General features: G+C 41.6%; 1 protein-coding gene and 1 long non-coding RNA gene across 51 annotated transcripts in view; one reads left to right on the forward strand and one right to left on the reverse strand.

The window, feature by feature from the left end:
- TTLL5 (tubulin tyrosine ligase like 5) overlaps positions 1-17,235 on the forward strand; it is a 311,118-nt gene that overhangs the window by 24,776 nt on the left and 269,107 nt on the right. For all 50 annotated transcript variants that reach the window (XM_027972048.3, XM_060418366.1, XM_060418388.1 and 47 more), the window contains exons 7-9: positions 3,478-3,560; positions 11,069-11,138; positions 11,570-11,654. In XM_027972048.3, the coding sequence (XP_027827849.1) occupies positions 3,478-3,560; positions 11,069-11,138; positions 11,570-11,654 (238 nt within the window). The remainder of the gene's footprint in view (positions 1-3,477; positions 3,561-11,068; positions 11,139-11,569; positions 11,655-17,235) is intronic.
- LOC132660084 (uncharacterized) lies at positions 8,865-16,044 on the reverse strand. The gene is made up of 2 exons (XR_009601303.1): positions 15,847-16,044; positions 8,865-11,955 (listed from the first exon to the last, which is right to left on the reverse strand). It is a non-coding gene; the product is annotated as an uncharacterized LOC132660084 (long non-coding RNA).

Consider the following 17,235-nt stretch of genomic DNA (forward strand, 5'->3'; position numbering starts at 1 on the left):
CCAACCCCAGAAACTGAACTTGGGGCAGAGTTATTTACTCCCAAGGGCTTTTCAAATCCTTAAGAAGTTGTTCCTTTAGTGAAACAGCTGCAGAGATCACTTTAACACTGTTTTATTGTGAGTATGTCTCTGTGTGTGTGTATTCTTAGTAAGCTTGTCCGTGTCAGGTATGTAAGGACACATTGAGGTGTCATATAAATGAGCTCCTGTCTAATACGAAAAGTGCCTTTTCATTGATGAGTTAGTGCCCATGTAAGGATGGATATACTTCTGCATATGAACTACAGATGCACCCTTTTTGGTATCTCTCTTCCTCTTGTCATTTAAGGAATGTTTGTCACCTCAACTTTTGGACGTGTGTGACTTATGTTCTTCGGGGGTACAAGTATCATGCATCTTTTAGTGTTAGGGTTTAGAGGTGCCAGTTCGTCTCCCTGTTTCCTTGGAGTTTAGACTAATTGAAATATATTCATGGGAGTGCAATAGCAATGTGGATGTCTGCTGTCTTTTTGGTTAAGCTAGATAGGAATGTGTGGCCTGCATCCAGGTGTCATTGTTTCTTTTGCCTTAAAGTGAACTTAGGCCTCTTTATGTCCAGACAGAGGAGACAGGCTATTTCAGGTTTTGCTCCTTGGTGGGCAGAGCCTGTCTCAGTAGACTTAGTGCACCAAAGAGGCATAAGTACAGAGAAGTAGTGAGGCAGGTCTTTTGGGAGAGTCTAAATAGAAGCAAAGAACTGACTCATTTGAAAAGACCCTGTGCTGGGAAAGATTGAAGGCGGGAGGAGAAGGGGATGACAGAGGATGAGATGGTTGGATGGCATCACCAACTCGATGGGCATGGGTTTGAGTAAGCTCCGGGAGTTGGTGATGGACAGGGAGGCCTGGCGTGCTGCAGTCCATGGGGTCGCAAAGAGTCGGACGCAACTGAACTGAACTGAAATAGAAGCAGTAATAATAGCTGATGAACATTTTCTTTCTGTTAAGCCCTCTTCTAAGTGATCTCTTACTCTGAAGTAGGAACTGTTACTACTCCCAGCTTTGTAGGTGAGAAGACTAAGGTACAGAGAGGTTAAGTATCTTTCTATAGGTTATACAGGTGTTTGGTTCCAGAGCCAAACTCCTCACCTTTGTGCCTTGTGGCTAAAGACACTGGGGGTGTGCACACAATGACTGTGCCTCAATAGAGAGCTAACCTGTTGAAGTGAGTTCATCACTCTACTTCACAGAGATAGACAGACGGTTCATAGCTCTGGAATTCTTCAGTACACTAAGTCTGAACCAGAGAACCTCTCCTCTGTTCACTGGGACTGTTACATAGATGAAGCATGGAAAGCAGGAATTGATAGTACATTGTTCTAGCCTATTTCCATCTAGTAAGAGATAGGAGGTCAGCTGGAAATGAATTGCTGGCCCCCAAAGTCTAGTAAACACTAGTATGGTGTGACCCCAGACTGAATGCTCATTCAGTGCATCTGTTCAAGCCTGACCCTGCTTCTGCATTCTTGTCACACCAACCATGTGGTGAAGGCAGAAGCATCAGATCATGGTCGCTAAGTGGTCATTGAGATAGCGAAGGCATAGCCTGCAATAAGGAACATTGCCAGATGACAGAGATAGCAGTCAAAGGTGAAACTTATAAAAGCCTGAAATGCATCTTTTTGGGGTCTGTGAGACAACTTTTCCTTGGCACTTAATTCAAAAGGTAGATGACTGGATTTCATGTCAGTAAACCTCTCTTGAATCAGACTTCCCTCAGATCTTCCTACTCTTCATTCCTCTGAGCATGCCACCCTAGGAGATAGGAGGCACTGGAAAGAATTGGGCCCCCGGTCTAGTATATTTCGTCCTGACAGACTGCCCAGCTCTTTCCCTGCCTCTGCTTCTGATGCACCTTTTTGGAACCTGTGAAAGAAATCAATCCTTGTTCTGAAATATAACAAATCAAGGAGAAATGACTAGCATAAAGGACAAATTTTTGGTTTTTAAGATTTTGAGACTATGATAAAAGTGAAGCACCAATAGAAGCAACAACTTCTGATAAGGCCAATCCACAAAGTAAGGTTTGTTAAAAGTGTTAGAGGCAGAAGTTGCATTTAGCTAGATTTTCCCTGTTCTGAAAACAAGCTTTTTCTTCATTCATTTGTTCCCAGAGGGTTCTGTCTCCAGTGAGGTCTGGTCATTTTCTGTGGCATTCCTTGGCTCCCTCCCTTCCTCTTTGTGAATGTCTGATTTCTTGCTTAGTGTCTGCCTTTCTGCTGGGCTAATCTCTATGAAGCTGAAGACTGTCTGCATTCCACATACTCGAGAACCGCTTGACACGTGTTGGGTACTTAGGAGTACTGAATGAATGAAGTTTAAAAAATCTTTTTGTTTTCTTTTAATAGTTCCTTTTGTTTTCAATCTATTGTAATCTCAGAATTTGGGGATAATGGCAAAATGGAAAAAATAAAGTGTATACATAGACATGTATTCAGTGGCTTCACTTTATAGAGATTAATAAAGGTTAATTTGTCTTAAAACTAAATATGCCATCCATTATAAGACTCTAAAATTACATAAATTATACTTTTTGAAAGGTAATATAGTCATGGCACAGAGAAGTACAAAACGATAATCAGTGAAAAGCCTTTTCCTCCTCTCTTTCTCAGTTATCTAGTTCTCCCCAGAAGTGATCAGTATAGTATTTATATATATACTTATAAAGATATTCTAAGCACTTACTAGCACATGACCTGAGTGAGTTTGTGAACACATGGGAGTGTATGATACCCAGTGCCTTGCACTTTACTTCTTTTCAGTCAACAGCCTGTCTTTGAGCTCATTCCCTCTCAATAACATTCTCATTTTGTGTGTCTGCTTAGTATTTCATTATGTAGAACAGGTGTCTGCAAACTACAGCTTTTGTGTCAAATCTGGTCTCATGAACTAAAAATGCTTTTTACATTTTTAAATGGTTGGGAAAAAAAAATCAAAGATGAATAAAATTTTGTGGCGTGTGGAAATCATAGGAAATCTGGTGTCCATCCATAAAGTTTTGGGGGACCCAGCCATGCCCCTTTGTTTGCATGTTCTTTCTGGTGGCTTTTGAGCTACAGTGACAGAATTGAGTAGTTGCAATAGAGATTGCGTGGCCTGCAAGATTCTTGAAGGTGCTTTGTGACAGTAATAGACTAACATCTGAATATGTGCCTTATTTTGTCTTCATCCTCTCATTCAAGAAGGGAAATGATGGAAGAAATATATTATGCAATTTTGCTGTCTCCTCTTTTCTCCTTATCTCCTTCCCTCCTCTCTCTCTCTTCTCATTTTTAAGGCTAGTCCAAAAATACAGGTCATTTTAGCTGCTGCCCTTCACTTGGAAATTTGGAAAATTCTTTGGGTACCTGAGTAGATAACCATGTTGAAATTTGAGATAATAAACTCATGTCCTTTCTTTCTCCCCCCTCTTTTTTTTGTCTTCCAATATTTTGAGCAGATTCATATTCAAAGGACCGGGGACCTTGGATCGTAAAACCAGTGGCCTCTTCCAGGGGGCGAGGCGTCTACCTGATCAACAATGTAAGCATGTAATGGTGGCATACTTGACCCCATGTCTGTTCTTCCCTTTGTGTTAGCTAAGTGTGCATTCAGAAGTGTACTTTGAGGGAGGGCACGAGTCTACTGTTCATCTTACTGGCAGTAACCTCCTGCCATGCCAGCAGTTAAATGTCACTTGATTGAATCTGGGGGGAGGGCAGCCTTTGGTGTCAACAGAAAAGAAGTACTTTTTCTGCTTTCAGCATTCTGTCTTGCAAATTCCTCCGCACTAAGCATTAGCTCGTAGCACGTACATTTAATTCCTGTTGTGGGGAGAACTGTGGGTTCCTGCCCTCAAGATCATCAAGCAAATCAACTGTAATTTAATTTGGCCTGGCATCCTTGCGGCTCCTGTCAGCCCCCCTTCTTTCTCCTCATCCGCTTCTTTTTTCAGAAGTCATCAGTGTCTTGATTCTTTGCCAGATCCTCATTAAAAGTTGTTTTTCAGTTGGATAGATATACAGAGTAAATAAAGTCTTAACCCCAGTCTCACTCATTAGACTTTTAACAGTAGTTAGTAACTTAATACAGTTGATTTGTGTTTTATCTTTTCTCAACTTTACATTTTATTTCTTGATTCTCAGTTTGACATTCACTGTACGCATGTAGCCTCCTATCCTCCTTTCCACATTCCATCTCTAAGTTCAGTTACTTTTTTATTGTTTTTATATTTTAAAGGTTTATCATGTTTACATTCTCTTCAATACCTGTGATTCAGTTTCTCTGCTTTATAAGTTGAGTAAAAAATTTAAACTTACAGAAATTTTGCAGATGGGAATTCTGAAATTTAATCAATATTTCAGTCTGGGTCTTTGTCCGTACTTCCTTCTGCACATTTGGTCAGCCCTTTCAGTTTCGAAACTAGTGTTTTTCCTTATTTCAGGGGAAATCATTCATTTTTGTCTTGTTCTGCTTCCGAAACTCCTTTTTGAAGCATTCTGGGTCTTCATATCAACTTTTTTCCCGTTTTGAATTCTCTGTCTTTTCCCGTCATTATCTTCTGGATCGCCAGTTTGAGTGCCATCCATTTTATCATCGTTGCATCTACTGTATTTCTGTATTGGCTCTCATAATGCACACAAACTCTTATTTTCTGATTTTTTTTTTTTCCTGGATAACATCTTGTTATTGCTTAATAGATGCAGTTTGCCAGCTGGTCTTTGTGACCATACGAATTGAAAGCTTTTTAAAGTTCTGTTTCGTTCCATGACTTTTCTTGGGCCCTTTTTTTTCTCTTGCTATTGGGTTTTCTCAATTTTAGTGACTTTCAGTGTTGAGTCATACTAATGAATGGAAGACTAGACTGATTGAAATTGACAGCCCCCTGGGTCTCCCCTGCCATTGTGTAGGACCGATTCCCTGGACAGGAGGGCGGACTGAGCCTTGTGGCAAGGGCAAGGCGTGTTGACTGTCAGTCCGCACCGTAGGTTGATGTGGATGAGGATGGTTGCCTCTTCCCTCTCCCTTGCCAAAACAGGCCTGGCATGATTGTGGATTTAAAGGAAGTGAAGGAGGAAACAGACAGAACAGGCTCCATCTTGAAAGCAGGACTCCATCTTGGGCCAGACTGTGGACTCTGAGCTCTATGCCCAGTATCTATGGAAATGGCATACCAACTGGAAAACCAGACCCCCTGGATGGAAGAGCCCCAGGCTCGTACCTAGACTCTCTATCGCCTAAACGAATACCCTAATTATCTGTGTAACCGAATAGAATCATAAATTCTATTATGCTTATCGGGGTATGACCACAGGCCTATTGATAATTGTCCACTGTTAACTACCTAGGCTTAAGGCATATGAATCTCGAGTTTAAGGCATACGAATCATGGGTTAACTTTGATTGTATCTTTCTTTTCCTTTGTTCATACTAATTTCAGAGAACTTGGGGAGGTAGGTTTGAGCAAGTACACTTAGGGTTTATAAGGTTTTCACAAAAAGTGATCGGGGTCCTTGGCCAAGAGGAGACTCTGCCTTGGGCCCGCTGGCGTAATAAACCTCACTCCACTATCTGCATTGTCCTTCTGGGTGAGTTTGTTTCCCGGGACGTGAGGCTTCAACAGAGGAGTTTGGCGATTTCCCTCTGGGGCGGTGCTGCCCTTCCGCTGTTTTTTCCCTTTTGTGTCTGCCAGGGGGTTGCAGAGTTCCCCTCCTCTGTCAGATCCCTGTGCCCACGCACACAGACGTCCTCCCGTTAGGTTTCGTTCTGAGGGCTGAGCTGTGGTTGTTGAAGGCCTCTTGGCCACAGTGTTTTACACACCGTTTGTTAACTAATTATCCGATTCTTGTCCCTTGGCTCCCTCCTGCTCTCCATGTGTGTGTTCACTGCCAGCTTGGAACTTCTCAGATGTCTTCTTGGGAAGATCACTCTCCCCTCTGTGATATGGGGCTGCTGTTTTCTCAACCTGTTCCCATCTGCTTTCCATCTTTCAGGATTTCCTTAAACCTTTGGTCTTTTGTTGGTTCCTTTAACTGTTTCCTAGCTTTGTTATTTATCATTTCATTCCTTTAAAAATATCTTCTCTGTCCTTCTAGTGGGGCCCTGGAAGGGAGGAGAGCAGGAGATGGATGTGTGTGCAGTCGGTACACCATCTCAAGTTTCCCAATTCTCTTTCTCTGCACATGATCTGAGCTATTTTCTATGCATGCAAAAACTGATTTTCTGAGGGGTCTTTCACGTGGGAAAGTCCTCAAATTCAGTCTGGACTAAAAACTGTACAGTAAACACTGATAGCCAGACCTTTTAGGCTGGAGAAATACAGGATTGATTCTGATGCAGTAACTGTGCAGCCCCAGGCCCAGCTACAAGGCTCCCTGCCCCTCGGTCACTCCGGAGGCCTTCTGTCCTGGGTCTCTTGTGGACAGAAGGCCCCGGTCATATGCTGCAGATTTCTCTTTTCTTGTTTCTGTTCTGACCTCGGTGTGAAGGCTCCTGTCCAATAGCTTTTCCTCCAGCTCCGCGCCAGGAGCTCCAGTGTTGTTTGAATCTCATAGACGGCCCTCGTTTGGGTTTGGGTTTGAGCTGCCAAATGGAATTGCTATTGAAAGTCAACTGTGGTACAAGTTTGCTTTTTATTTTCTTAGACATGAGTCAAAAAGAATAGGATCTATTCCCAGCTCATCTGGGACTTTTTTCTCTTGGAATGCTCTTTTGCCCTAGTGATTTGTTATTTTAAAATCAGCATCATAAAGAATAGAAAAGTTAAACTTTCCTTGGTGGGGCTGAGAACCCCGTGCCCTGACTCTTCCCTGTCTCATAAAGGGGGTGACAAGTCTTTAGAGAATGTGCGTTTGGCAGACTCTCCTCCTGCCTCCCACCTCTCCCTGGGCTAACTCCCTGGAGACCCCCTGCGGAGATCAAAGTACTTGGCGGGACCCTTTGCCTGCCCCCTCTCCCTCAGTGAAGCTTTGGAATGAGTCTGATTCTTTGAGGTCTTTGGTGGAGGTGCCAGACAGAAGCCTGGGGAGATGCCAGCAAGCACCAGGGGAGCTGGCAGCATGTGGACATAATGGGAAAATATTCCCAATTTTTCTCCAGATCTGGAATTTTATCACATCTTACCCAGACCTACAAACCATACAGTTAATACGCTCCTCTCCCTCCCCCCCCCCCCCCCCCCCCCCTGCGCGCCCCCCCCCACCACGGCCTCACCGTCTCCTCTGTTCCACACCCACACACACACACACACACACACACACACACACACACACAGCCTCACCATCTCCTCTTTTCCATACCTGGATTCTCTCCCTCCCTACATACACACACACACACACACAGCCTCACCATCTCCTCTGTTCCATACCTGGATCCTTTCCCATGGAATATATGACCCATTAGCCAACTGGATGAAGTAACTCTTTCCAAGGCTGCTGCCTGCTTTCCTTTTAGACTCGAGGGGAATGGAGAGGGAGGGCTCTGCTGGAGGGTCTGTGAGCCCCACTAGTGTGAGTGGGTGAGGCGTGGTGGGGTGGGGTTAGGTGTGAGGGCCAAGTAAAAACACCTTCCCCTGTCTTCCCACTGGAGCAAGAAGGGCCTCTCATTAAAAGTTCCCCGTAATAGTCATAACCTTTTGGAAAATATCTGCAAATAGCCACTTTTACCATTACGAGAATAGGATAAAGGATAGGAAAAGCATTCCTTGCATGTAACACTGAAGAGAGAGGTGTGAGCTCCTACAGGTGGGAGCGTCTTGGCGGGTCTCAGTGCTGGGCTCTTTAACTCTGGAAACACAGCATAAAGGAGCAGAGTCGAGTTTGCTCCAGCTCCTTCAGTAACCGTGACTAAATGCCATATTTTCCCAATTTAGTATATTCAAATCAAGGAGGGAAAAGATCTGGTGTTCTCCGATTAAGGTACGGATTTGATTATGGAAATCAAGCTTAGTCATCCTTGTCTCACACATTATCCTTGGTAAATACGATCCGCATATCTTCTCTGAAATTTTGAAGTATCAGGAGAATCAGGGTTGGGAGAGCATTTAGGTCACTGTTCACCCCTCTGTTTGTGAATATAATTCTCTACAGCTCTCTTGTTTATGTCTGTTCATACGCTCTCCATATGCTCACAGGTCTCACTGTTCAACAGGTATTTAGGACGTTCCTGCTGTGTGCCAGGTGCCAGCCTGCCTGCAGAGTAGGGCTCATCTCCTAATTCATACGACTCTTTATTGTAGGAATAGGGATTGTCTCCTAAGTCTTTTCATTATAATTGAGTGCACTGAATCATATGAGTGGTATATAGCATGCTGTGAGGAATGCTGTTGAATTGTGGCACTTTGTAAATGGAACTACACAGATACTATTGAGTTTGCAGTAATAATAATAACTGATATTTCTTGAGCATTTACTATGTGCCTACCACTGTACCTCCCAAATACAATCTCACTTAGTCTTTTTTATGAGAATCCTAAAAGGTCATTACTGTTCCTTCCTTAGTAAGTGAAGATTTTAACTGAGGCCTGGATGATTCCAGAGCATACCCTCTTGACCCCTGTACCCTTCTATCTTACAATAACTTAACAGATACCATGAGCTTTAAAGTCGAATTAGAAAAATGGATGTTTCCTGACAATTCAGATTCTTGCTTTAGCATACTTAGGAGGGCAATTTGAGCTTAGAATTTACATCATTTAACATGAGTTAACTGGGGATGGATGAAAATATCAAGAAGATATTTGGATGAAAATATCAAAAAGGCTGGAAGATATCAGAGAGATTTCATTAGTTGCTTATCTGCATATTATAGTATACAAAAAAAATAGAACTGTATTCAAAACCATTCTTCTGTGAACTTATAGTTTAATTCCTGATGCAGACAGAAATGAGAGGTATAGACCATTGAACAAGTTATCTGACCAGTGTAAGAGATTATGTTCTGCATAACTCAAAGGACAAATGGATATGATGAGGAAGGAAAGAGAGGAGATGAGCGTGGACAGTAGACAGAGTGCCATAGACTGAAGGCCATTAGCAGTGTTGTCTCTGGTTCCGAGGAAAGCTGGGTGGTCAGGTTGCGTGGTCGAGTATCTATTGTAGCCTGTAGGTGTTACTTAGTAGAAAAAGAGCTGTGATTGTTTGCTTTTAGGTTTGGAACACAGCCTGTAGCTTGCTGCTTTGTACTGTGATTGCATCAGTTCTTACTCCCGAAGCTGACTCAAAATAGAGATAGTCCTTGTGAGAATCTGATCAGGAAATGGTGTGGGTGACCAGAGCCACAGCATGAATCAGTAGCGATGCTGTAGTGGCCGTATGACGCGTAGAAATGGCTTGTGAAGTTGTGTTCTGAGTGAGATGGCAGCAGTGGGAAATGAGAGGGAAATCTTATCATCTTCACCCCAGGGTCACAAAATTATCCTTTAAAAAAAAAAAACCAACCTATAGTACTGTGGATAACAAATACATTTTTATAAAGACAAACTTTTGAACTGGGGGGACAGTTATTTTAGGTCAGAACTTGGGGAGAAAAGGTGAAAATAGTGCTTAAGAACTAAGTTTCTGAGGCAGACTGTCTGGGTTCAAATGGTGCTCTATCACCTCTTAGCTATGTGACTTTGAGCAGTTTCCTAACCCTCTCTGACTCGCCCCTCGTCTGTAATATTTGGATGGTGTTATACTTACCGCGTGGGTGTTGGATGATGATTAAATGAAATAATACTTGTGAAGGATAAGAGCAATGTGGGCACATCGCAGATGTTTGGTACGTTCATTAAATTTTTTTTTCCTGCTAATGTTAATAGTGTGTCTGTTGCTGCTCCTATAGCTATTATCTTCACAATTATCATTAGAGACGCTTTCCTTTTGGAGTCCTTTTGTCCTGTAGGGATTGTGGTGACTGACAGCTGATTTTTCTGTCTTCATCTCACTTGGAGTTGTTCTGTTCCAGATCTTTAATCAAGAATTTACAGTAATTTCCTGTTTCCCACTATGTTCAATCTAAATTCCTCTTACCAGGGGTTTAAATCCCTTTGCCAGTGGGGTCTTCCTTTCCAATTATCTAACCATATTTTTCATTATTTCCCAATTGAATCTTTTAGCCCCAGGTCACTGAATCTGCCCACTCTCCTTTCTACCTGGGCTTTGTCTTTCCCCACCGGCCTCCTTCCCTTTTCACCGTGTGCTTGCTAGCTTTCAACACTCCCTTCTGAACCTACTCATCCTGCACCAGCCTTCCCTGGCTGGTCCTCCTGGCAGGTCTGCATTTCCACTGGGCAACCTCACATCTCACTTGTGGACGTGCTGCCTTGTATTCTTGTAAATTCTGTGTTTTGCTTTCCCTCCCCCCAAACATCAGACTCCTTGGGAGCAGGGCTTGGGCTCTGTGAGGGCAGGGATCGCATCTGTTTCCTTCATCACTCTATCCCCAGTGCCTTATGCAGCTCCCATCAATACTTGTCATTATTTATTGTATAGGCAGTTCTTTTTCATTGAAAAAAGTCTTTAAGAGATCTAGTTCAAGCTTTACCTACAGTGGCACAGTAAGCACTATTAAGTGAATCAATGAAACAAACATCTATCCCATTTCATGGGGAAAATGCCAGAATCCTTTGTAGAAAGATCTGTAATTACTCTAAGTAACTTGATGAAAGCCTTCCTGTAAGAATAATGGTGGTATTTTAAAATATCCAACGTGCTTTATTTACATCTGGGAGAATGCAAGTTTTTATTTTTTTAAGTAACTTTTATCTTCTTGGTATGTAAGTATTTACTATCATGTATAAAAATCTTTAAAGCTGTTTAGATTCTGTTTATTATGTGAGAGGTGCTGTGTAAATCTGCGCCGCCCCCCCCCCCCCATAACTGGATTCTCACAATGTTTATGGAAGTGGTATATTATATGGCCAACTAATATATGGGTAGCTTAGAGGAAAACTTTTCTTAAAGTTTTAGTTTTCCATATTATCATTTCTCAAAGGTTAAAAACTTTGCTTCTTTACACTAAGTTAGGTTTCCTTTGCATTTCTACCTTTCATTTTTCTCTTTGCTCAACAGCCAAACCAGATTTCCCTGGAAGAGAACATCCTGGTCTCCCGTTATATTAACAACCCCCTGCTCATAGATGGTGAGTTGTGATTAAGCCTTTGACTGGATTGGGCTAGATCTCACTAACTTTTTTTTTTTTTTTAACATTTTTATAGTCTTCTCTAGTAAGTGTTTATTAAGCTAGTGTGAAATGCTTGGCAACTGTGACTCCAGAGATGAAGCTGGTTTCTTACCTACCTCATGGGATTATTTTGAAGATAATTTTGAGATAATAAAAAACAGTGTTTTGTATTGTTATAATAGTAACAAATACGTATGGAAACTATATATCTGTTTATGTGGTATAATTATTATTTATCCTCAAAGGTAAGGTGTGTGGGCAGTGTATGTTTCATGGGGGAGAGGACTGTTCTTTCTTTCCTATTTCTTTGCTACAGTTGTCCTGTTCAGTTCTGTAACAGAAAACCAAGAGCTTAGTTTTTCCCTTTGCACCCTGATTTTTTTTTCTAGATTTCAAATTTGATGTGCGCCTCTATGTGCTGGTGACTTCCTATGACCCTCTTGTCATCTATCTCTATGAAGAAGGACTAGCTAGGTAAGAGACCCTTGGGTGTAGGGTGTTGTTAATATGAGTTGACCCATTGAAGAGCGTATTAAGGTCAGGTCATTGTTCCTGTTGTATCCAACTCAGGAAAATAGGAGTGTCCGCAGATGAGCTTCAGATTACAGAAATCGGTCTTACTTTCCTTCACAGTCTCACCTGCATATCCATGCACGCGAATAAGCCTGTAAATGTACACACTTACCTTTCCCAGCTGGGATCCAGGATCACATTGTGCTTTCATGCAGTGGTAATAAGGTGGAAGATTCTCAGGCCACTGTGCTTCGCAAATGGTCTAGAGAGGAAAAAACAATATCCCTCATGTATATAGCTGTTATATACCGGACATTTATTGTAATGCTCATAACAACCTTAAAGTCGAGGTAATTTTGTAGTTGAAGGAACTGAGGCTTAGAGAGTTAAGGAAACTTGAAGTCACTTCCTTCACGTCTCCAACTGGTTGATAGTGGAGAGGGAATTTAAACCCCTGGATCTGACTCCAGAGCTGAAGGCTTGAGCTGTTTTATGACCTCTTGTATTTAAGAAAGGGGCATTAGCCACTTTTTTTTTAAATTTACAAGTCTTTAATATATTTTTAGGGATTTTATACACACACACACACACACACACACACACACACATATTTCTGTTTTTCTTGAGGTACTTTGTAGGTTTTAAGGTAGTGTGACTTACAAAATAAAGTTCAACTTAATTTGAAGTTTCACTTCCCGTATACATAAAATTTTATAGGTGACAGTGCTATTTTAGACTCCTTAAATTGTTTAAAATAAGGATATAAATTTGATGTGTTTGTGTTCTTTTCTCCTACAAAACTCATATGTACATATATATATATATATATATATACATATATATATATATATACTTTTTTTTTTCCAAGTAGCTTGCTCTGAAGTTCCTCCTATAGCGTAGTACTTTAGGAGGTGGTTTGCATCTGTAAAAAGCATGGCCTATATATGTTTCTGTGTTTTAGAAAATGTACTTCAAAGATGAGAAATACCTTGAATAAAAGAATTGGTGAATAATTACCTTGAATAATTATTGGTGTTTTGACATATATTGCTATGTTCTGAACTGTTCTTTTAGAATCATATTTTGAATATTTTTTAGAGTCAGACATTTTTGATACATCCTGTGACTGGATTCAGAGGGTGAGCACAGTTAACTGGATTCTAGCTGCTTGAGCCATGTCTTCCCTTTACCTCTAGATGGCACTGACAGCATTTATAAGCCCGGCTATATTCTTTACTAAGATTTTTGAGTTTAAATCCTGGAAACACTGATGGCCACTGAAGTACCGTAATTCTGATCTCTGGTTCCTTGAAAATTGAGGGGGAGAAAAACTAAAACATTTCTCAGTTTTTAGATAAAGGGCTGAACCAGGTATCTGGGCACAAACTACTAACTCTAATCAGATTTTCCTGGAAAAGTTTTCTGTAGTGTTTTGAGACACTTGTGCTCTCAGATTTTGATGTATGAGGATAAAAGCTGAGTATATTACCTAGAATGAGAAGACAGTGAAATGGGCCCCTTAGTGTATAAAGTGCTGAGGGTCCCTTTTGTAGTTTGAGATGTCTGAGCTTCCCTCCTGTGTGTGTCATAAGCTTCTTCACCTCCACTCATCCTCATTCAACTTGTCTCCTATACCCTTCTCAGGAACTGATTATGTTCTGCCATAAACTAGACTTCTTTTTTTTTTAACTTTTTATTTTGTATTGGAGTATAGCTGTTTAACAATATTGTGATAATTGCAGGTGAACAGCAAAGGAACTCCTTCTCCCCAAAACCCGCCTCCCATCCAGGCTGTCACCTAATGTTGAGCAGAGTTTCATGTCCTATAGTAGGTCCCCGTTGGTTATTCACTTTAAATATAGTAACATGTATATGTCCATCCCAAACTCCCTAGCTGTCTCTTTCCCCCTGCAATTGTAAGTTCTAAACTGGACTTCTTTTATTTTTAAAATTTATTTACTTTTAATTGAAGGATAATTGCTTTATAGTCTTGTGTGGGTTTCTGCCAAACATCAGCATGAGTCAGCCATAGGTATACATATGTCCCCTCCCTTTTGAGCCTCCCTCCCACTTCCCTCCCCATCTCACCCTCGTAGGTTGTTACAGAGCCCCAGCTTGAGTTCCCTGAGTCCTACTGCAAATTCCCATTGGCTATCTATTTGATATATGGTAATGTACTAAACTGGACCTCTTTTTGTTTTTTTTAAGAGGGTTCATGAGGGCCTATATTTGTACATTTTAAACCAGCTGTTAATGTCCATCATTATATTTCTATTAAATGTCATTTATTGTGCTTGTTGCAGAATTAGGATAAGATGACCTGCCTGGGTGGACACCCATAGCCACACAAATCAATCTTCATGTTCTGACATTCTTGTTCTTTGGTAGTTGGGGGAGGAGTCACATAGAACGTGAGGATCAGCACTGAATATCTAGTCTAGACTGGATTTCTTGAATGGGGAGAAGACTTCAGGTTATGCTCACTGTTTTCCAGGATCTCACTGCACTATGTTTTGTATATTATTCCAAAGGTATTTCACCCACAATATTAACACCCTCTCTATTGGTAAAATTTGGTGTCATTTTAAGTCTCAGTCATTCAGACATGAAATGAGAGCAGTAATGATGTTTATTATAGAGTTTACTACAGACCTGCAAGTGCTTTGACTGTTGGGTGTGTGTTGGAAGTCAGAAACCACTGAACTGAGTAACTCTTGTCTCTTGCCTCCAGCTGGAACTGAGTATATGTATGTATATTTTAAAAATGGATGCTCTTCCTCAGAATAATTTGGAAAACAACTTTGTAAAATTTTGGATTAAATTGAACAAAAAAATATGAATTTTCAAGGCTTTGGCTTCTTTTACCTGAAAGTATAGGCGAATGTAAAATCCTTACAATGGTTCACTATGATAGGCTGTTAGTCCTGGGAGGGTGCATATGCTCTGCACAATAGCTTCCATGTGCCTAAGTCCCTGTGTCTTAACCGCTGTGTATCTTGGCATTCATCTGCTGCTTTTTAATCCTCAGAAGCCGTTTGACTGTGTCATTACATTCAACAATAGGCTACAGCATCTCCAGCTCTGCAGCCTCTAGTAATCTTAGGTCACGTGTGTTTTAAATAGACATTACTGAAGATAATCAGTTTGGGATGAGATCACTAGACCATTTTACTTGGAGGCTCAGCAAGGAAAACCATAATCTTTCCTAAAGAGACAGAACCAGTGGCAGTGTAATTGGTTTCCTTCTTTAGAAAAGAATGATTTTATCCCTTATCACTTCCATTTGGGGCCTCAAAATTCATGTTTAAGTGACAGAAAGATTAAGTTCTTTTTACAAGGAAGACAGTTCTGTGAAAAAAGAATTTTGTGTAAATTCTTTACATTCTTAAATTTGCTAAAGAAAAAGACCCAAAGTAGGTTCTTTCTAGATAAATCATTTGATTTGTCCTTGCTTTGTTTACATAGGAAGTAGAAAAATTCTCATCGTTTTCTTATATGTGAGCCAATTATTGAGACTTAAAAAAAAACTGTGTTAGTGGTATTTGAGTCCAGCATTTTGCCCCTTCCTTCTTGCGAGTTTCACGTGTGTGTTGCTGCTGTTTTGCACCAGCAGGGGACACTCAGGTTTCCAGAGAGGGGTGCTGTTCTGTACCAAAATGGTGTAGGTTCTTTTTCCTGTCAGAAGTGGAATCCAAAAAGACTTTGTCCTGGATTTTACAGTTTTAGGTGGATCCAGTATGTGGTCTAAATGATTTGACGAGGCCCTTTTGGAGGCAAAGCTAATAGCCAAATTTTCACTGAAACAAGAAAAATAAAAAGTTGACAAAAAAAAACAAACCTAAAACCAAATTGAGTCGAAAACCAAATGTGCTGTCTGGTGACCCAAAGATAGGTAGCGCTGGCCACTGGGGGGAAATGAAAGTGTCCATCCAGGGAACCAGGAGAGTTCCACCCACGCTCTGGCCTGGGAGGAGGGGACCCTGACAAGGCCCAAGTTGGGGACCGCCCCTCTTCTGCCTCAGCCATATTATTCAGTGGACATTGAGAAAAGATCCCAAAGCATTTGAAATACCTCTCCCTTCCTCCCCCACCCCCAGTTCCTTCTTCAGTAGCCTTCCTTGCTAATTAACACTGGCTCCGCAGGGATATTTACCTTTTCTCTGCTGGATTCCTGTGGTTTTGAAAGAATTCAGGTACTTGCCAGTTGCCAAGGAATTCAGATTACCTCACAGGCTGCACACTGTCCAGAATCTGCCACCACAGCGAGAAGGGGGGAAGAGACACCAACCAGGGGGAGAAAACCCTCTCCAGCGCTCATTGTCACCCTCCCTGGCAGGCCCCGGCTGTTTGTGAAGTTTGAGTCATTTCTGGCTCCAAAGAGCAGAGGATCAGGCTGGTAATCCCCTCCCAGACGGCTCCGCAGGGCGCTGCCTAGTCATTGCAGCACTTTGGCAGTCTCCGGCCGCAGCTGGTTGACAGCAGATCAGAGAGCTGGTGGGCCTCTCGTTCTCTTCCATAAGATTTTTCTGGGTCAGGCCGGGATGAAACCCAGTGGCTTCTGGCAAGACTGCCCAAGGTGCCGTCTCTTCATCCTCCAGGCCTTTCTGGCTCTGAACGGGTTCCACCTGCTGAAAGATAACATGTGTGCCACAGCCAGGGTCTCCTGAGAGCTGGCCTCCTCTTACTTTGTACAGTGGTGGTGAATGTTTGTTAGAATATGTAGCTATCAAAGCGGGCTCGGGGTGCGGTTTTCACTCTCCTCCATCTGGACTCCCTATGACTCTGACTGTGCTGTCATATTCATAGAAGAACAAAGTAGTTTTTGAATGAGGGAAGAGGGTTTGCAAAAGACCCCACTAACTCTGATTTCTTTTCCCGTTTGAGTCCCATGTTGGTCAAGTTCCTGAACGAGCAACTCCAAGTGTAGTTTTAGTTAGTGTCGGTCAGGTACCTCCTGTATGTCTAATGCCGAAACCCTTTCCTTCACATTCACACTCAGCAGTTTGAGACAAATTATTATCATTGTCTTGATTCTTACTGAGAAACATTAAAAGCAAAAAGGAAGTGTTTTTTATTTAAGAATGCATTGTCAGAATAAAGATGATATATGTTTTAGTGTCACAAAATAAAAAAGAGAGAAAAGGGCATATAGTTCTCTGTTCATCAGTAGGCTGCGAAATAGTACCAGGGTTTCAGATTTGGCAAAGAAAGCAGACATCCCCCTATCCCACTGTCTCCCTTTTTGTTTTCTACTCTTTCTTTATTTGGGTTTAAAGGTCCAGGCTATGAAATTCTGTCTTGAGATGGTGGTTTAGTTGCTAAGTCATATCCGACTCTTGCAGCCCCATGGACTATAGCCTGCCAGGTTCCTCTCTCTGTCCATGGGATTCCCCAGGCAAGAATACTGGAGTGGGGTTGCCATTTCCTTCTCCAAGTTCTGTCTTGAGAACTATTCCTAAATTTTGATTTCATTAAGAGGAAGGCCCAAGACTTAATTCATGATGTAAATTTCAGTATGTATTAGGAGAGAAGTATTTATAAA

This window comes from Ovis aries, chromosome 7 (genome assembly GCF_016772045.2).
Source record: "Ovis aries strain OAR_USU_Benz2616 breed Rambouillet chromosome 7, ARS-UI_Ramb_v3.0, whole genome shotgun sequence".
In the NCBI taxonomy this organism is placed as follows: Eukaryota; Metazoa; Chordata; class Mammalia; order Artiodactyla; family Bovidae; genus Ovis; species Ovis aries.